General features: G+C 38.4%; 1 protein-coding gene across 3 annotated transcripts; it reads left to right on the forward strand.

Moving 5' to 3' along the window:
- The first annotated feature begins 1,618 nt into the window (after positions 1–1,618).
- On the forward strand, positions 1,619–20,888 carry clcf1.S (cardiotrophin like cytokine factor 1 S homeolog). Of its 3 annotated transcripts, none has more exons than XM_018227674.2 (3): positions 1,619–1,738; positions 4,231–4,394; positions 18,982–20,888. In XM_018227674.2, exons 1-3 carry the CDS (start codon positions 1,723–1,725, stop codon positions 19,471–19,473), a joined length of 672 nt encoding a protein of 223 aa, XP_018083163.1. In that variant the 5' UTR covers positions 1,619–1,722; the 3' UTR covers positions 19,474–20,888. The 3 variants fall into 3 exon arrangements, with proteins under 3 accessions (XP_018083163.1, XP_041427128.1, XP_041427127.1); XM_041571194.1 differs by having other exon boundaries at positions 4,309–4,394; XM_041571193.1 differs by lacking the exon at positions 1,619–1,738 and having other exon boundaries at positions 3,748–4,394.
- Positions 20,889–22,079: the final 1,191 nt, after the last annotated feature.

Below are 22,079 nucleotides of genomic sequence, written 5' to 3' on the forward strand. Positions count from 1 at the left end.
GGAACGTCGTGGCAAAGCAAAACCTTTTTGGTTCAATAGAAGCGTTGGTGTTGAGGTGGGTAAGAAAAGACGTGTTTTTAAGGCTTTCAAGTTAGCTGGGACAGCCAAATCATTTATAAGGTACAAGGAGGCCAATAAATCATGCAAAGAAGCTATAAGGCAAGCTAAAATTGCTATAGAAAAGGATATTGCAGCAAGCAGTAAAAAAAATCCAAAATTATTTTTTAAATATGTTAATAGTAAAAAAATGAAGCAGGAAGGGGTGGGACCCTTACTATCAGAGGGGGGTCAGCTGGTTGATGAAAACAAAATAAAAGCGCAGATTCTGAACTCATATTTTTCATCTGTCTACACAAATGAGGAACCAGTAAGTGAAGGTTTCCTTCTTAAAAGTCCCAATTCTAGTAATACAACTAATGATGCATGGTTGATAATCGAATTTGGACTATTCCCTAGTCAAAGTTCACAAAAAATAGCTTGAAATTAAAAATTTTTTCATTTGAAAATTCACCTCGACCTTTGATAAATCTGCCCCTAGGTGTAAAGATAATTCTCTTTGATTCCTTTTCACGGGTCCTATCTTGTGCACCTATAAACCAGCTGTAAACTCTGTAGTCCTAGAAAGACAGATTGTCAGGAACTGAATGAGTGTTGCCATAGTTACCCAGTGTGGTTTATTTTGCTGTGGCACTTTAAGGTTCAGGAGCCACACATGTAACCTTTACTGGATCTCTATATCATTTAAGCCATTGTTTTTATGAGTTACAAATTTTAACCTTCAAATGCTTCACTTTAGTCACAGTGCAGATAAATGAGCAGGGGAAGGGAGCAGATTCTCTTCTCTCAGTTTGCAAAAAAAATTGTAGGCTGAGAGTACCAGAGCTAACGCTCCATGTGCCATGTTAGTAGCATCTGCTTTGCAATTGCAGAATTTTGATAAGTTAAATTTGATTGCTACTGATTCATAAGGTGTAAACATTATATACCTATTGATAACCAAGCTGCCAGGAGGAGAAAAGTGCATTTTGTGTAATCTAGTTTATTGCAAATGCCTGGGTAAAATGTGATAGTGATTGGCGAATCTGACCAGTTTTGCCGAAAATTAGCTAAACTGTAAAAATTTGGCCAAATGCATTAAAATCTATGGGTGACAAATTGTTTTGACGTGTGACAATTGTTTTCACCCATTATATATGGTATATGGGTGTCTGTTTCGCAGCGAAGCCTGGCAAAAAAATTCACTCATCACTAGATATAAAAAATTATAGTGTCAGCAGTCACACCCCCTTAACCTAGGATTCAAATGAATACAGAAAGTTTCATGAAATAAGGTAATTTAAGAACTAAAAACCACTGACCAGTAGCTTCATATTAAGTAAAGGAACACACAGGGAGATTTTTGTTTCTTGACACCCACTTAAAAGATGTTAACATTCAGACGTTTTATCACATCATCCCTCCCTTCTTCTGTCTCTACTTCCTCTATGTCCCTCTGTGGTTACTCATATGATGTCAGGGGAGAGGCTCCAACTCTCTCTCCCTCCCAAAAATTCCTGCCTCCCCCTTTCAGATCATTCTCTCCTCCCCTCCCTTCCCCCCTTAGATTACTTAGGCCGGTTGTAAAGGAAAGTAGGAGAGAGAAATGGCACTCTCTTCCCTGGCTACTAAAGGCACAGCTGGGCTACTAGCGACCAGCACCCACTAACCCTCCTGGGCCCAGACATGCTGCTTATTACAGGTACCCAGCCTGTTCTATTTCTCTCCATCGTTTTAGGCTTTATTACTCTGCCCATGGTTGGGCCGTCTCACACTGCTCCTCCATCACAACACTTTTTCAATCCCCTCTCACTCGATCCAGAACTGTAGACTTTCTAAAGTTCTCTTCTATCTACTTTTCAGTTCTTTTTCCTAAGAACATTTTCTTGGCATAAAGGAGCATGTTTGCATTCATACCCAGGTTTTCTCACAAAACTCCATGTCTTATAAGTTGTTTTCCATGGTTAGTTTAGTTTAGGATTTTGTGTAACTTCTTATACTATTGTGTTAACCAGCATTTATAGTTGTCTCTTGTTCATATAAAGGTTTGCAGCAGCCACTTTGGGCTTCATTTTTTCTGCACATATGTGATCTGATCCTGCTTCACAACAATTAGGAAAGAGGTGTAAATACTTTGTTGCAGACACAGGAGCAGAAGGCGTGAAATAGTGGTGAAGGTAGAAAGCTACATGTGTTTCTGTCACATGTACCAAAAAATTCAGAGTGGCTTGACACTTTAGATTCAAAGCAACATGTCACTTATATAGAATATTGATGCCAATTGGTTATGGTTTCTGTAAACGCTGACTTGTGAGCATGTGAGGAACATTTGGGTTTCTCTATCCAGCCTTATAATAACTTTTCCCTGTACTGAGCTGCACCTATACATTATTTTATATTCTCCATGCACTACAGCTTATGTTTCATTGCAGTGAAAGTTTTGTGGCAAGTAGAAAATTGTTTTCTCTTTGTTACTTTAACATACTCTCTTTTGCCTTTTTTTCTCATTACTTCCCAGCTCTCTTCGCTATCTCCTTTCATTGCTGTTATGCATACATATGCTTCCTATTACATGTGAAACAGAAAGAGGGGGACCAAAATAGAGAGACAGAGCAAGTAAAGTAACTGAATAAATTAAAATTTTCTGTTTTCACTGTAATTTCATTAGTGTTGATGGCTTTATTTTTCAGTTTGCAATTTCTGCACTTTATCTTTTATTATGTTAAATGTTACAATGTAAATAATGCCTGGGCAGATTTTCATTAAATACATGCCTTAGGTTGCATTTTTACACTTTTTAATAGACATTGTTCCTAAGTTCTTATATCCAGTTTATATTGAGAATAAACAGCTGGAGACAGACTTTTTTGAAAGAGTAAAAATAAAATATTACAGGTCTGAGATATATTATCCAGGATATTTAGGACCTGAGGGATTTTCTATAATAAATCATCTGCCCCTCATGCAACATTAAAAAGTCAAATAGCCTTGTTTAGCCATCAGTCTGATTTATGCTAACTTGGTTACCATCAATTGGGGGGTACACATTAAAACGCAAGTTAAAAAATATATTTTTCTGTGACAAATGGCATTTCTATATGTCAGAGTTTGCTGTATAACAGCAATACCTATGTTATATTGATTTTTTTCTGAAATAAATATTTCCACTTTTAAAACATTATTCCTTTTAATGTACAGTGTGCAAGCATTAATCTTTCGCAAGTAGAATTAGTTTATTTGAGGTGGAGGCTTATTTTGAAGTACATTAATAATTTCACCAGCAACAAATTCATGCTTAATGCTGCAATGCTGCAATTTAATTATATGTTTGATGTTGAAAATAGGTGTGGGATCCTTTATCCAGAAAACTGTTATCCAGAAAGCTCTGAATTATGGGAAGGCCTTCTCCCTTAAACAATTTAGAAAATAATTCTAATTTTTAAAAATGATTTCCTTTTTCAATGTAATAATAAAATAGTACATTGTACTTCATCCTACCTAAACTACATGAATCCATATTGTAGCAAAATTTCCTTTTAGATTTATTTAATGTTTCATTATTTTTACTATTTACTATTATGGTAACATCCCTAATCCTTATCTAAACATTCCATATAAAAAATCCTTGGTATCCAATTATACATTTTAAACTTAAATGTAAAATTATTAATTTAACTGATTATCCTAAATTTAGATTTTTATATTCTATAACTAAATTGTCATGAATCAAACTATGGATGAAAGCATAAGTCAGGATACTTTCTTACTTTTTGTAACATTTGAAATGTTCCATAATAGCTTTAAATTATGTAGGAATGAGTAGGAATTATGAGTAGGAATGCAGTAGGTCATATTGACTAAATGAAGGCTCATGTTATAAAAAGGAAATTGCTTGTGGATTATATTTCTCTTGTTTTTATTCATTACTAGTGTTGTACACACTACTGGTTCCATAAGTAAAATTGTCAGATGTCCCATGTCTGGCATAAGGTATTTATGTTAAGTAACATGTACTGCATGAATGTAGCAGGTGCATCTCTAACTTGTAGCCAATGGTATGTTACTGACTGAATTTTGTTGTCAGTGCACAAATGTGACTGATGTTTTCTATTTCTTTCATCCTTTTTCATGTTTTCTTTTTTTCCCTTCCTCTGTACAATTTCCTATGGTTTATCTTGAACTGTGGAACTAAAGGGGGCTCTTACAGAGTCCTTTATGCCACTTTGGTATCTCTCTTTCATATTGTCTCTATCAATGCTCTAAATGTGACAGATCCTCTTGCTCGTACATCAATTCAGAAAAGCTACGATCTCACCAAATACTTGGAACACCAGCTTCGCTCCTTGGCCGGACCATACGTGAGTATAACATATGTGTTAACCGTCACTGGTTTTACTTGCAATCTACATTAACAACTTACAGAGGGATTTCGCTGACCTTTATGCTGGAAACTCCCTGATATCTTCTCATATAACTTGAGCTAAGCTGCAGAAGGTGTGCTGATGTCAACTATGATATATGGAGGAGTATGTACTCCCTACTGTAAATAATAAGGATATTAGAAATCTCTAAGAAGTTTTGTGACCTGACACAAGACTGATTGTTCTGATACAGTTTATAACACTTCAAATTGTATTAACTACTGATGGATGCTTGAAGTTAATGTATAAATGATTATTAATAGCTTTGAATATTATGATGTACTGCATTGAGAGTTTAGTGTTATACGGTTATAATGCACAATTTATACATTTCCTGTCAAATATTTTCTTATAATTTTTTTACAACAGTAGTACATTATTTTATATTAGAAGCCACTTTAGAGTATTGTGACCTGTATAAAAGTAGTCAGCCGGCAGTCTTGTGCCTGTAATGTCCTTTAAACTTCTTGGGACTGCTAATTCAATTTTCATATTTTGAAGTGGGTTGAATGATTCACAACATAAACTGAAGGAAAGCAGTTATATACAGTCATATGAAAAATTCTGGGAACCCCTCTTTATTCTTTGGTGTTTTGTTTATCATTAGCCGAGCTTTCTAAGCCTTATGGAAACAGTAGTATTTCAGCAGTGGCATAAAGTTTATTGGATTAACAGAAAATATGCAATATGGATCATAATAAAATTAGACAGGTGCATAAATGCGGGCACCCCAACAGAGATATTATATCAATACTTAGTTAAATCTCCTTTTGCAAATGTAACAGTCTCTGGGCACCTCCTATAGTCTTTGATGAGTGTCTGGATTCTGGATGGTGGTATTTTTAACCATTCGTCCATACAAAATCCCTCCAGTTTGGTTAAATTTGATGGCTGCCGAGCATGGACAGCCTGCTTCAAATCATCCCATAGATTTTCGATGATATTGAAGTTGGGGGACTGTGGCAGCCATTCCAGAATATTATACTTCTCCCTCTGCATAAATGCCTTTGTAGTTTTCGAAGTGTGTTTAGGGTCATTGTCCAGTTGGAATATCCAACCCCTGCATAATTTCAACTTTGTGACTGATGCCTTAACATTATCCTGAAGAATTTGTTGATAATGGGTTGAATTCCTCCGACCCTTGACTTTAACAAGGGCCCCAGTCCCTGAACTAGCCACACAGCCCCACAGCATAATGGAACCTCCACCACATTTGACAATTGGTGGCATGTGTTTATCTAGGAATGCAATATTCTTCTTTCGCCATGCAAAGTGCTTTTTGTTATGACCAAATAACTAAATTTTTGTCTCATCAGTCTAAAGCACTTTGTTTCAAAATGACGGTGGCTTGTCTAAATGAGCTTTTGCATACAACAAGCGACTCTGTTTGTGGTGTGAGTGTAGAAAGGGCTTCTTTCTCATCACCCTGACAAACAGATGTTCTTTGTGCAAATTGCGATGAATTGTAGAACGATGTACAGATACACCATCTGCAGCAAGATGTTCTTGCAGGTCTTTGGAGGTGATCTTTGGGTTGTCTGTAACCATTCTCATAATCCTCCGCATATGCCATATGTCAGTATTTTTTTGGCCTGCCAGACCTGGGTTTTACAGCAACTGTGCCTGTGGCCTTCCATTTCTACATTCACTACAGTTGAAACTGACAGTTTAAACCTCCAAGATAGCTTTTTTAACCTTCCCCTAAACCATGAAACTGAACAATCTTTGTTTTCAGATCTTTTGAGAGTTGCTTTGAGAATCCCATGCTGTCACTCTTCAGAGGAGAGTCAAACAGAAGCACAACTTGCAATACCTTTTCTCATGATTGAACACACCTGCCTATGAAGTTCAAGGCTTAACTACCTAATCCAATCAATTTTGTTGTTGCCAGTAATCAGCATTGAACACTACATGAATTCAAATTAGCAAAATTACAAATGTACCCACATTCTTGCACAGACAGTTTTTCACATTTGATTTGATTAATTTCATACAACTTTGTTCAGAAAACACCTCAGTACAGATGTTCCTGGGAAATGAAAGACATACCATTTATCTTTTTTGTTGAAAGTGGAGTAAATTATTATGCAGGCTGAGAGGGGTTCTCAAAATTTTTCATATGACTGTATATTTAAAGTAAATTAAATGTTCAAGTGGCTATAGTCTATAGTCTATAGTGAGAAGCTAAGCTCAGGGGTCATCACAAGGTCATCACAGGGGGTCACCATCTTGGAAAGTGTCTGCAACACTGACATGCTTAGTGGGCTCTGAGCAGCTCTTGAGAAGATAATCTTAGGGATTATCACAAATTATCAAGCAGAAAATAGCCTAGAAAATGTTGTCCTGTCATAGAAGCTGAGACTAAATGCTGATTGTTAGATTCTCATGCTAATTGCATTGGTTTCTGAGCTGCATTGTACTAATTATCTGTATTAATTACTAATGAGCCTTATATTAACTATGTAACTAACTATGTAACTATGTAACTATATTGTGACATGTATATGTATACTGTATAATTTGAAATTGTTACCTAAGCTCAGTAAGTGACTCCAGTACAGAGCATGTTCAGTGAATCAGCAGAAAAGAAAATGGGGCGCTACTGTGGCATATTTGGAGACACAGATCTTCCCTGCTAAAGTGCTGTGGTTGCCTTGGGCTGATACAGAAGCCCAAAACATATTGTACAACATTTCTAGCCTACTTCTTTAGTTATGCTTTAGTTCTCCTTTGAAGAAAAACTAAACTCCCAAAATTAATAATTGAGCAACAGTTTATATCAAATTAAGTTAAACAATCTTACCAAACTGGTATATATATATTCAAGTAAATATTGCCCTTTTACATCTCTTGCCTTGTACCACCATTTTGTGGTGGTCTCTGTACTGCCTCAGTGACCACCTGACCAGAAATATTACCAATACTTAAGATTACCCAATGGTACATACTACTAAAAACTATATTATTATGAAAATGGTTTATTTACATGAAGCAGGGTTTTATATATAAGCTGTTTTATGCAATATATTTTTATAGAGACCTACATTGTTTGGGGGGTATAGTTTTCCTTTAAAGGGAATCTGTCGTCATTTAAAAAAAATTTTTTTGCATTTTTATAAAAAACACACATCCATAAACACTGTCTGGCAAATAAAATGTTAATCCACAAATCCATGCATAAGTTATTTTAGTTTGTATTTTGTCATGGGGGCTTCCATTTCTGCTCATTACACATTCATCCTGTGCTGCTCTAACAGCAGGCACAGCATTACCTGTGTGCTTGGAGGCAGCCACTCTGTAATGAAAAGCCAGGTCGCACTACGACATGAGAATCTAGCTGTACACTCCCCCTCCCCTCTCTGCCCATGTGTGTGATGTTTGGAGGAGAGAGGTCACATGGTTTGCAGGGAAGCAATTACTTTCACTTTCCTACGTTCTGCTCTACAGCTGCACTAGCAGCCCCTCCTCCCACAGACGCTATCAAAGCTCCTGCCGTTCTGTAAGTTTGATCTCTGCTTTCCTTTGGAGGGGGGGAACTTTCTCTCCTTGCTGCCTTCCTAGTTTGTTTTACTGGTTACTAGATGAGGTAAAGGAGCGGTGAGTTCCCTCTGCTATCCACCTCACACAGACCTTGCTCCTTTCCTGCCTGCAATACTTCTTTTTACATTAACTACTTACTGCCTCCTTTCTCCTGAGCTATTTTAACCCTTCCTAGACTTCCTCTTAAGTTTTCCTGGTTTTCAAGTAAGTCCTCCTTATTTTATCCTTTTTTTCTATTCCGTCATCAGTCCTGGGAGTGTACTCCTGTGTTTCTGCCATTCATTTTTTGTGTAAACAAATATAATAAACTATCTATATAAAATATTTTTTCCAGTGTCCAAAATGAATTGTGTGTGTATGTATGTTTATATATATATATATATATATATATATTTTTTTAAACGTAAGTGGGGGCAGTGATCACAGGACTATCTTATTTCAATCCTTCTGAAGTGGTGTCAGTGGGAGCTTATCTTGATTCCTGCCTATTGTTCAATTGACAAGGCTCTATTTACATTACAGCAGCTTGTAGGAGGGAGGGGTAATGACATCACTCCAACTTGCAGTGCAGCAGTAAAGTGTGACTGAAGTTTATCAGAGGACAAGTCACATGACCTGAGGGCAGCTGGGAAATGTCAAAATGTCTAGCCCCATAGCAAATTTTAAAATTAGATATAAAAAAATCCATTTCTTGTTTTGAAAAACGGATTTCAATGCAGGATTCTGCTGTAGTAGCACTATTAACTGATACATTTTGTAAAAAACATGTTTTTCCACGTCAGTATCCCTTTAACCTCAACTTATGGTTACAACTGCTGGCCTCCTATAAAACCTTAAAGCGTCAAAGCGTCTCATAAAAAGTCTGTTGACTGAACATGCCATAGATGGAAGGCAGCAGTTTTGTGCAGCATTATGATTGATGTGGTTGCAGAAACAATAGATTACTGGAGATCTCACTTCCCTGCTACCCCTTGTTTACTGCATGGGTTTATTTCAGCTTCCAGCTTCTTTTAGAGATTTTTGAATGATTTGTTTGTTTTTATAATAATAAACAACATTTGTCTAATTAGTACAATTATCTTGTACTCATGGGCGGAGGGTAATTTTTTTGTTTGGGGAGGGTACAGGTGGCCCCACATGGTCTGACTTAGAGAGAACCTCCCCCCAAAAATAAACTAATGTAAATTTACTCAGAGTTGTCCTCTGAGCACTTTTGCAATTTACTTCCATCTTCTTTTTATGGCTTCTAAGATTTTAGAGGTTTTGTACAATTAAAATACTTGTAGCAGTATCCATGACTCTTAGAGCAGTAGCACACTGGGAGATTAGTCGTCCGCCTTTTTTTTTCTGTTTCTGGGACAAGTCGTGCGTCTATAGCGAAGCAAAGATTTTATGCGATTTCAGCTCCCAAGCGATTTACTACCCATGATGCCACACACTACTTTTCTCCTCCCACAAGACAAATCAATCAGTATCGAAAAAATATTTAAAAAATGCCGAGATCTATTGTGTCACCTCTTCACCGGACTTCTGTCCTGAGCTGTATCATCAAACTCCCTTGTCTTGTCACTTATTAAATCTGTTAAGGCATTGGCTCAGCACTGGCTTTGCAGGAACTCTGAAGCATGTGGGTAAGACAGTGAACCAGAGCACAGGCACACACAGGAACTGGTCTTGTAGAGAATAACTTTTACTAAGGTTTAACACAGCAACATATAAAAGCACACTGCAAAATGGTGGCTTAGTCGTTCACACACTCTCAGCACAGGAACAGGAAGAAGAGAACATGTGACCAGCTGCTGTCCCTAGCTTAAAGGAATTGTTCAGTGTAAAAATAAAAACTGGGTAAATAGATAGGCTCTGCAAAATAAAAAATGTTTCTAATATAGTTAGTTAGCCAAAAATGTACACTTCTTCCTGCTTTTCAGCTCTCTTGGTTTACACTGACTGGGTATTATTATTATTAACATGTATTTATATAGTGCCAACATATTGCGTAGCACTGTAAAGTAAGTGTGATTATACAACTACATCACATGAATTACATACATAGAACATATGGAGTAACAAACATCACAATCAAAACAGGTACAAAAAGGTGAGGAAGGCCCTATGCATAGGCATACAGTCTAAAGGGAAGGGAGTAATACACAAGGTGTGGGATTGGGCAAGATCGAATTAAGTGGGTGAGAAATGTGGCAGAGGAGGAGCGGTTGCTGAGGTGTATGAGCCTCGCAGCAGTGTTCATTATGGACTGGAGAGGTGACAGTCTCTGGAGGGGGAGGCCAATTAAAAGAGAGTTACAGTAGTCTAGACGCGATATGATGAGAGAGTGAATAAGAATTTTGCCAGCATCTTGGGTGATAAATGATTGTATTTTGGATATGTTCCTTAGGTGGAATTTACATGATTTAATAAGTGACTGGATATGAGGAGTGAATGACAGGGCAGAATCTAGAATAACCCCAAGGCACCGGGCCTAGGGAGAGGGGGTGATAGTGGAATTGTTAACTATGATGTATACTTCCGGGATGTTACTGGTGTTAGTTGGAGGAAAGAGAACCATTTCAGTTTTAGAGAGGTTTAATTTAAGGTAGCGTTGCGACATCCAGGTAGAGATAGCGGACAGGCAGGAGGAGACGCGAGTTAGGAGTTCTGGGTTGAGATAAGGAGATGAGAGATAGATCTGAGTATCGTCAGCATAGAGGTGGTGGTTGAAACCATACGAATTTATTAATTTGCCGAGGGAGGAGGTATAGAGGGAGAATAGTAATGGTCCCAGGACAGAGCCTTGAGGAACTCCAACAGAAAGAGGTAGGGGAGAAGATGATACTCCATTGTAGGAGACACTGAAGGAACGATTGGTGATGTAAGAAGAGAACCAGGACAGGGCTTTGTCACGAAGGCCAAGCGATTGGAGGGACTGGAGGAGGAGAGGGTGATCAAGAGAGGGTTTTTTCAGAATGGGGGTGACAAGAGCATGTTTTAGTTGAGAAGGAAACAGTCCAGTTGAGAGCGAAAGATTAAATAGGTGAGTTAAGGCTTTGATTAGACAAATATTGGTATTGCAGAGAAGTTTTGAGGGAATTGGATCAAGTGGGCAGGTGGTAAGGTGAGAAGAGGCCAGAAGCTTTGAGACTTCCTCATCAGTGACAGGGGTGAAGGAGCACAGGAGAGACTGGGGAGTGTGGAGGGAAAGTGGTGGAAGTCTAGGGGGGTTGAGTAGTGTAATGTCCCTTCTGATAGTGTCAATTTTGTTTTTGAAGTGCTCAGCAATATCTTGAGCAGAGACAGATGTGCATAGAGGGGGTGGAGAAGGGGAAAGGAGAGTGTTAAAGGTGGAGAAAAGTTGTGCTGGTTTTTTAGAAAGGGAGTTGATGAGTGAAGTAAAGTATGTTTGTTTGGCTTGGAAGAGGCTGGTGTTAAAGGAGCGCAGGGCAGATTTGTAGCTCCAAAAGTCTTATTCTGAATGGGATTTGCGCCAGCGATGCTCAAGTGCACGTGAGTGTCTTTGGAGCGCTTTTGTATGAGCAGTATGCCAAGGTTGAAGTGGTTTGGGTCTAGAACGTTTAGTTTTTATAGGAGCAAGCTCATTTAGGGCAGTGGTGAGAGTACTATAGTAGACAGAGGTAGCCACATTAGGACATGAGATGGTTGATATATTAGAGTGAAGAGAGTTAAAGGAAGAAGAGAGATGTGACATGTCTACAGCTTGCAAGTCACGGTAAGTAAGTGTTTGGGGAACAGTAGGGGGTGAGGAAGGAGTTAGTGAGAGTTGAAATGTGAGCATATTGTGATCAGAGAGGGGAAATGGTGAGTTAGTAAAATTGGTGGTTGAGCAGAGTCTGGTAAATATGAGATCCAGAGCATTACCATTGGAGTGAGAGGGGGAGTCTGAGCACAAAGATAAGCCTAGGGAGGAGGTTAGTGAAAGAAGTTTAGAGACAGGGTACCCTGGTTACCAGGCAGTAACCAATCAAGAGACTTGAGGGGGGGCCACATGGGTCATATCCAGGGGTGCTTCGCCAATGAGGCGAGTTGAGGCTGTCGCCTCAGGCGGCAGCGCCCCACTAGGTACCAGGGGGCGGCAAAAATGCTGCTCCTGGTACTTTAAGAGTGAATTTCCAGGGGAGGGGGGGCAGCAGCAACTGCTGCTGCCTCAGGCGGCGGAGGGGCCAGGATCGCCCCTGGTCATATCTGTTGCTTTTGAATCTGAGCTAATTGCTGAGGATCAATTGCAAACTCACTGAACAGAAATATACCATGTGGCCCCCCTTCAAGTCGCTGACTAACTCAGAGTTATAGAGCTGAAAAGCAGGAAGTTGGATTCTGGCTGTTTTATTAGACATCTGTTCACTCCAGCCTTTATATATTACTTTTTGCCTAAGTAACTATATTAGAAACATTTTTTATTTTGCACAGCCTACTGTATGTATTTATCCAGTTTTTCTTTTCACACTGAACTATTCCTTTAAGGTGACAGCGTAATATATTACATCCCTTTTTTAACAAAGTCTCCCCTGAGCATAATCTATATATTTATTATAAAATGATTATTGTAAAAGACTTTGCTGGGGATCTCTAACTCAGAACATATCTTGTAACTTAGCAGGCTTTATTACAGTCCTTCCAAAGCGAGTGCTTCTTTGTTCTCCAGTTGGCTGGTGACCTGCTGGGATTGGCTCATTAACTGTAGAGTCATCATTCGCAGTTGTTGCTATTGGAAATTCCACTGGATTTAAAGCAGATGTATTGTTCATATCTGCCAGTAGATGCACCTCATCTTCAGCTGTTGGAATAGTAGTGTCATGTCTCATATGACGTCTGTTTCTGCAGAATCGAGCTCCACCTGGAGTTATTACTGTATATGATCTTGGTTCCGCTGTTGGTTTCACAATGACTGCCGGTTTCCATACTTGGGAAGTCTGAATTCTCACTCTCTCTCTCCCCTCTGAAAGATTGGTAAATCTTTAGCATTTCTGTTATAGTATTGTCTTTGAGATTTTTGTAGCTTCAATAACATTTTGTGAGCTTTCTCAGGGACTTTTGGTTTGAGGATTTCACTTGTTTCGGGTCAAGTACTACTCATTAGTAATTGAGCAGGAGTGACATTGGTATCTGAGATAGTAGTATTCCTTAAATGTAGAAGTGCTAAATGTGGATCAGCTCCAGTGCTGAATGATTTCTTGAAAGGCAACTTTAGTTTGTATCATCCTCTCAGCTTACTGACGAGCAGTTGAAGCTGCGCTCCCCTGCGTTCCGTTTTTCTGCGTTCAGCCGCAGGGGAGCACAGGAATAGACGCAATTAGCTTTTTTCAATGGGGCTGTACTCACACAGGCGCGTGTAGGCGCCGAACGCAGGTTGAGACGCAACATGCTGCATTTTTCCTGCGTTCGGTGCCTACACGCGCCTGTGTGAGTACAGCCCCATTGAAAAAAGCTAAATGCGTCTATTCCTGCGCTCCCCTGCGGCTGAACGCAGAAAAAACGCTCGTCATTAAGAGCCTTTAGACTGAGGATATCCAGGACTAGAGTGAGTAAGTTGAATTCCCCACTGGGATGCAAAACTATGTATCTCTCTACTGGAGAAAGGCATGTTGTCTGAAACCATCTCCCTTGGAATGCCATGTCTGGCAAACATGGATTTGCAATGATGAAGTGTGACGTTTTATCCAGAAGTTTTAGGATTTCTGGATATTTGAAAAAATAGCCCACAATCAACAAAAATGCATGACCTCTAAAGTCAAAAATGTCAGCTGCAAGTTTTAGCCATGAAAGTTCTGGTATATCATGTGATAATAGAGTCTCTTTGTGGTTGGATGGTCTATTTTCTTGACAGACTGCACAGTTTTCCACCATATTTTCAATGTCTTTGGACATACTGGGCAGATACATGATCATTCTAGCTCTTACTTTGGAGCGTTGTATGCCTTGGTGTGCACTATGAAGTCATTTTAGCATTTCTGCTCAAGAGCCTTTTGGTATCACAACTCTGTCACCAGACATAAGATCTTTAACTATTGAAAATGTATGACGAATTGGCCAATATTGATGTAAGGTAGATGGCACTTGTTTCTTTCGCTGTGGCCAACCTTGCATATGCATATCTAATTGCTTTCAGGATATCATCCTTTTTTATTTCCACTTTTAGCATTTGTAGCAGCTCGGGACTTAATGCTTCTGTGGACTGCATTGAGTAAACAACTTTCTCATAAAAAAGTTCCTCTCCATTATCTGCACTTTTGGTATCAACTGCTCTGGATAGTGTGTCAGCAATTGCCATCAGTTTTCCTGGGGTGTACGATACAGATATGTCATATTTTTGCAACTGCAGTAACATCCTCTGTAGTCGTGCCTTGAGATACAGAGGCTTGTGATCTGACTGTACTTTCACATTGGCCCATAGATGTTCTGATGAAATTTCTTTGTTGCAAACACAATTGCTAGCAGTTCTTTTACAATTTGTGAATAATTTTGTTCTGCACGTGATAGTGCTCTGGACGCATAAATTATCGTTCTTGCACGTGGCAAGTCCATCTTTTGATGCATCAGCTTGTATTTCCAGTTGTTTGGCTGGATCAAAGTAAGTGAGAGCTGGAGCTTGTGTCAGGCTGCTCTTTTTTTTAGCATTTAGAGCTTTGTCCTGCTCTGGCCCCCATTTCCACACAATGTCTTTTTTGAGGAGAATTCTCAAAGGTGCAGTCAAAGATGCTTCTTGAGGAATGTATTGTGCTAAATACCTGCTCATTCCAAGAAATTACATTAGACTTTGCTTTTGGAGGCATATTTAGTATCGCTGAGATTTTGCTATCATCAGGTTTGATACCATCTGAAGTTATGATGTGGCCCATGTATTTAACTTCTTTCACCAAGTATTGGATTTTATCCTTGTTGAACCCGATATTGAGCTTTCGGGCTCTCTCTATAACTTTGTTCAGAATGTCGTCATGTTCTTGCTTAGTAGAAGCAGCTATAATCATATCATCTGCTATTATGTGGATGCCTTCAATGTCTCCAAATGCTTCTGCATTTTTCTGCTGAAACACCCCACTAGTAGACTTTATTCCAAATGGTAGCTGATTGAATTTGTAGCGCTCATCTAGAGTGATGATTGTTCATCTAGAGTGGCTTGCCAGTATCTGTCCTTCTCATCCAGGATGGTAAAGATTTTTTTTCTACTTCGTTTGGATCGCACATCCTCAGGTGTAGGAATTGAGAAATGTCTTTTTATAGCTTTGTTAAGATCTCTGGGATCCAAGCAGACGCTGAGATTTCCGGGTTTTTTTCCGGAATTACAAGACTGTTCACCCAGGGTGTAGGTACAGTCACAGGACTCACAACTCCTGTCTCTTTAAGCTCTGAAAGCGTTTGCTTAAATCGGTCTATGATGGCATATGGAATTTTCTTACAACCATGTATGACAGGTGGCACTGTAGAGTCTACATATATGTGATGTTTTAATGGAAAACAACCAAATCCTTCAAAAACTTCAGGGTATTTTGTTGTTAAGTATTTTTTAGTTGCAGGTGATTTTATGTTTATTGTATCTATTCTCTGAATGAGCTGTAGATGTACACATGCTTTCTTTCCTAAAATAGGTGTTGTATTTTCAATTGTGATGAAAAATTTGAGTTTTCTTTGTTTCCCTTTTGCCACCAAAGTTGTACAGCATCTAAGAATCAGTTTTGTACCCACATAGCAAACATACATTTAATACTGGTACCATATTGAACAAATTACATGTGGTCCTCCCTATCCTTAACAGTAACCCCAACCAAATCTCCTCCAACATTTTCCCTTCCTTTGCCCACTATCTCATCTAACCTGGCTTCCACTAAATCTTTTACTGAACCTTCCCCCCCCACGCCTCGTTTAAAATCACCTCCAACTGTCTAGCCATTTTCTCCCCCAAAACAGCTGCACCATCATCATTGAGGTGAAGCCCATCCCTAGCAAAGAGCCTGTTGCCGACTGAGAAATCAGCCCAGTTCTCCAAAAACCCAAAACCCTCCAACCTACCATGCCATGCATTAATCTCCCTAAGCTCCCACTATCTTCTTAGCGTTGCTCGTGGTATTATCTGAAAATTAACTTGGAAGTGCTCGCCCTCAACTTTACACATAGTTTTTTAAAATTGTTCTTAAGGACTTCACCACCTCCTCTAACTTTGTCATCGGTACCTATGTGCCAGGTCTTCCCCAGCCCCTCCCAATAATGTGTCCACTCATTTCACCACATGCTGAACCCTAGCACCAGGCACGCAGCAGACAGGCTGGAAATAATTCGTGAGATGCCTAAACAATTAGCATCAAAATCATCTGTCCACTGAGAAGCATCTGTATAAATATACTCCTGCTTTGTTAGATTGGTAAGTAAGAAGAAGCTCATTATACAAGGGATCTCAGTGGGCTGTTGATTTGTTTTGATTGTGGACAGGACAGGTGGTAGCATGTGACTTTCAATTTCAGATTTTTCTCTTAGTGCAAAAAAAAATGTCTCTTAATTAAAAGAATAAGCAAAAAGTATATTCAGCTCAATCTGAATGCTAAATAAAGGGGAACGTTGCCCATTTAAAGGAGTTAGGATAACGAATTTAAAGGATGTTTGATGATACTAATAGTTGTATACATATATCTCTATCTAAAAAAAATGCTTTATCGGAAACCTTCATATGAACTAATAGGCGGCGCTGCAGATAGTGATAATCATCTCATTTCTCTGCATATAAATCCCACAGTGTGCACATATTTGTTGGTGTATACACATAAAAACAGGTGCAGCACACTATACATTGGTTTAGAATACCCACTCGTGCATTTTACTCTTTCCAGCTCTCAAGATGTTTGGCTCAGTTTTGTCTAAAATGAGACAGCTTCTGCAATACTAAGCCAAGAGAGGGTAAGAACTAGACAGATGTACAGTACATTAGAGAAAGAGACATTAAGACAAATATTAATATTGCACACACACATATACTTTAAGACAACTTGTTGAGTAGAGGTACAGAAGTAAATGTGGAGAAAGTTATGCTAAATCAAACAGAAGGAGGGGGAATGAATATTTGAGAAAAAAAGAGGGAGTGTTTTGGCTGTCAGACAGCCTAGTTATAGTATGAGACATGGCAGTCTTCTCACTTTCTAGTGAGTATAAACTGTGTGATTAAAGGCAGCAATTTATCTTTTTCTTCTCACAGACCTCTCCAATCTGTCTCTCTCATTTAACCTTCTATTTTTTTTTACTTTTCTTGTAATTATATGTGTACTGAAACATGCCATATAAAACCTTGCTTTAATGAGACTTTTATTTTATGCTTTGTTGCTGTGTTGTTTTTTGTTGTGCTGTTCAGGAAATTAACCATGAATGAAAGCGCAAGGCCAGTCTCAGATATTTGGTGAAAATATAAGTAAAACTAAGTAATTTTATATTATTTTCTTATGATATATATTTTCTAATAATCAAAGGTTCTTTAGTTAAAAATCCATTTCTAAGGATTCTATGGGGGTGGATTCATTTATGAATAAAAACACTGATTTAAGTTTTTTTTGTCACATGTGCCAATGTGTAATAGTTCTTTTAGTAAGTCTCTTTTTTTTTGCTACAAGATCCACCCTGAGCTGCCACAGGGTATAACTAGAGCGGTTTCATTAACACCTGTTTCTACGGGGAAAGTAGTTATTTAGCTTCCTGTAGAAATATGTTGGAAAACTGTGCCTATATTGGATGCATAAATTATTTCAAATGGGAGGTTTACCTATGTCAGTGTGCTACATGCTTCAGACTTTTAGCTTTGATCTAGTTTTGCATTCAGATTTTTCTATATGTCTGCCTTTTTTATTTTAACTCTTCATTTCGGCACTTCACAATTCAGTAACGGTAGCTGTCGTAATTTCGCCAGCATTCAGTATCCTGTGCGCAACTTCGGATCTTCGTGAATTAGCGTTTTCCAGGCGAATTTACGTCTGGCGAAGTGTTGCGATGTGCGCAAAGCCATTGCTGGCGAATTTTCACCTGTTAGTGAATTTGCCCCTTTATGAGGTACTCAGTCTGCATGAAAATCTGTGTTTAAATATTATAACCAAATAAATTCTTATATCAAATTAAGTTTAATACAAATTTTAAATTTAGTATCTTTACAAACTAAACCCCCCAATAAGAAAAACCCCATCCATTACCCTGCATAGTCCCCCCTCCCTGCATAGTACAGTATTCCAAAAAGTGTCCCTGAATAGTATGCAGTGAAGCGCAGTGAAGCTCATAGGTGCCATATTTAGGATCTTTGATCCTCTTCTAATTCTCTTCCTTCCCTTTTTTGGCGCCAAATACCTCTGTGTCAGCGTTCCTTACAGCAGAAGACCGAAGATAAGGAAGATGTCGCCTATGAGCTCCGCTTCTCTGCTTAAATAACATAGAGGTAGTTATACATATACAGTATACTCCTGAGGAAAAAAATCAGCTGTGCTGCATACAGAGGAAACGCATGAGGTTTTGTGGATCATATATCTATAAATATATATGTATGTATATAGACTGTTATATAAACAGTATTTTATATATAAACAGACATTCAGTAGTAATTATATCTCCAAGGACACCCCACCTCTCTTCCCTTTCTCCATCCCCATTTCATTTTGTTCACATAAATATGTATAAAGAGAATACTTTTAGACTCTTGTAGACATAAATAAAGTAAATAAACATTGGCCACACTTTTATATATAGCTATGCAGAGCCTGGTACATGAAAATATATACATAATTACTTGAATGATGTGTTTTTTCATATAACGATCACAGGGTTTCTTTACACAGTAATCTACAAAGAACTAAAATATAATGCATTCTGAGACACATATCAATATACAGGTATATTGCTTTAAATGGCTATGTTACGATCAGTCAAGTTAATTATATATACACAGCATTCTATTTGTAGTACTCATGCTCATGTTTATCATTTTTTCTGCTTTCTTTCTTTTACTTTTCAGCTCAATTATCTTGGTCCTCCTTTCAATGACCCAGACTTTAACCCACCACGTGCTGGGGGTACTGAGACAATTCCAAGTGCTTCTGTTGACTTTCATCTGTGGAGAAATCTGAATGATGGACTCCGTTTAGCAGAGAATCATCGGGCATACAGTTTGCTTCTCTGCTACCTACAATCAATTGATGAAGAGGTAGTGCGCACTGAACTAAGGAGAAGCTTGGGCCAATTTTGCACCAGCCTGCAGGGCCTTTTAGTGAGCATTGCTGGAGTTATGTCTTCCCTTGGCTATCAACCCCCACAAGAACTAGTAACATCCTATCCTCCAATAGCGATGGGTTTTGGGAGAGGAAATGACTTTTTGAGAAAAATGGAGGACTTCTGGTTGCTAAAGGAACTGCAAATTTGGCTCTGGAGGTCAGCCAAGGACTTCAACCGTCTCAAAAGAAAGGTTCCAGCTGTTGTGGCCTTCAGAATGGAATCACGTGAGCTGTGATTTGGATGATATGAGGAAGTTGACTCATATCGCTGAACTTAATACAGCTATAACCAAAATGAGCAAGCCATGATCACCAACTTAAGGAAAACAAGAAAAAACCATGAAGGGAGCAATGTTATCACAAATATGCAGTAGGGTTGTTTTATTTATGGGAAGAGCCTGTGTGGTCTTTTTAAATTAAAAAAAGATATGGAAAAAGTAAAAAAAAAAAAGGGCATTCTCAATTAAGGCTCAGTATGAAATGTTGCCCAAATGGCAATGGCATGTCAAGAGAACTACTAAATAAATGTCAACTGTAAATAAGCCTACAGAAAGTAAATTTCAATATTTTTGGAAATATATGGGACTGAATAAGAACAGGAACAGCTAATTATGACTAAGGACAGGCTACCATTAATGCTTAGGGCAGATTAACTATTTCCAGCCCTATGCATATTAAAGGGGTATTTCTCTTTTAAATTAACTTAGTATGATATAGAATGTCCAATTTTAAGCAACTTTTGAACTTCATGCTCCATTTGCCACTAAAAATCTGTTGTGGATAAATAACCCTAACAGCCAATGGAACTACAGTTGTGCAAGGCTACAATTTTATTATTATTGTTACTTTTTAATTCCTATATTTCTATTCAGGTGCTCTCCTATTCATCTTCAGTCTGTTATTTAATCACTGCCTGGTTACTAGGATTATAGTTGTTAAAATTCCAACCTGGTGTGCTTCTGAACAAACAGCTAAATAATTCGAAAACCTTAGAAAAATAAATACCACATGCAAATCTCCCCTAAATACTGGCATCATACTAAACATTATACTGCAAGTTAATTTAAATGTAATCCATACATTTAAGTCATAAGGGGTCATTTACTTTGACCCTAGTCCAAATGCAAGTGCACTAAGGGATGCCAGGGCAAGCTCCTTAGTGCTCTTTTAAAAGGCACTTGCATTGTGCAAAGCTGGATAGTTCAACCCACTTGTGAAGTGGAGTCATGCGAATATCTGGAGGAAATGTCCATGTGATCAGCATGTTGTTTCAATACAGAATTAAAAAGCAATCTAAAAATTGGGGGAATTCAAATATGATGTCTTATTTAGCCCATACAGGCAAAATGGGCAATATTTCCAGTGCTACTGGGCTCTTTATTAAGCATTTAAATAGGTCTGGCTGCACTTTTGCACCTGCTTGATCTTACTGCCATAAGTTATGTCTGAATGGCATGTTAGTTTGGAGACATTTACATGTCATCCCCTTTCCACCCCTCATCAGCACTGTATTTTGGCCCTGTGCCACACTAGGCAATGGACCTCACTATGCCCCCCTGTTGCGGAAGTGACGTTGTGCATATTTTTAAAGCTGCTACCTTAGGCAAAGGCCCTCATGTGCCCTAGCCCTAGCTCTGTGATCAGCATGCTGTATTCATAAGGGTCAGGGCTGTATTTATATAGAGATATAAATACAGCCCTGACCCTTATGAATACAGCATGCTGATCACAGAGCTAGGGCTATTTTTAAATGCTGTACAAAAAAAAATTATAGATTGTTTGTGTCTTGCATGTTCACCCTGCTTTGCACAAAGTTAATGACCCCATGGTCTCACCTGCTAACCCTTGGGGTCCTTATTTGTCCATTGGTAAAGAAACTGCAGATAATTATGCCTAGCTATCTGTATTTTTGGTGAAAAACAGTATGTTTAACAAGACATGAGTAGGATGTCAGCCAGGTAAATAAGAAATGGTATGGTAGCCTAGTTATTGAATACATTTTAATTGGCACTTAACATTTATAAGTGATAGTGTGAGATACTTGCTGTTTGATCACAAATAATTAAGTATGTTTCTACTACTGGTCCATGTATCAGAAACAGTTTGTACTGACCTACAGTTTGTGTAATAATCTAAAGCTCTTCTTCAAATGTATATAATATTTACATAAACATCAGCACAACCCAGAGACCTAGTAATTAGCAGGAAATTTTGTAATGTGGGTGCTGCTACTCAGACCATTTTGCCTAATGAGACACACAAAAGCAATGATTCAGAAACATAAAAGAAAGTGCTCAAAAACCAGAAAGATTTATTCAACAACCACTAAACTAGTGATTCATACAGGTACCTATGAAGTGCAGCAGGGGGACCATGCTGTAAGAAGCAGTGATTGCTTAATTAAGGGGTTATGTAGTAAAAGGCACTGTTGATCCAAAAATAAAACCCAGAACTCCAAATCTGTTAAAACTCTTCTCCGCCCCCACCATATGTAATAAAAGGCACTATGTTTGCCCAGGAGCAGTAACCTATAGCAACCTATCAGCAGGTAGCATTTACTGCAAACATCTTATTGGTTGCTATAGGTTACTGCACCTGGGCAAACTAAGTGCCTTTTATTACATATGGAGTGCTGTTTTTTTATTACATATGGAGTGCTGGATTAACAGTACTTTTCCACCCCAGTCTTTTTAATACGCATTTTTTCTGTGTATACTGTATATCAATGTCTGTTGTAAAAACATAGGGTTGCCACCTTGCAACAGAATGGGACAGGGATTTGGTGATAGGGCCAATTCCCTAGTCGAAGTACACAAAAAATAGCTCGAAATTTGAATTTTTG

The sequence above is a fragment of the Xenopus laevis genome, chromosome 7S, assembly GCF_017654675.1.
Source record: "Xenopus laevis strain J_2021 chromosome 7S, Xenopus_laevis_v10.1, whole genome shotgun sequence".
Lineage (NCBI taxonomy): Eukaryota > Metazoa > Chordata > Amphibia > Anura > Pipidae > Xenopus > Xenopus laevis.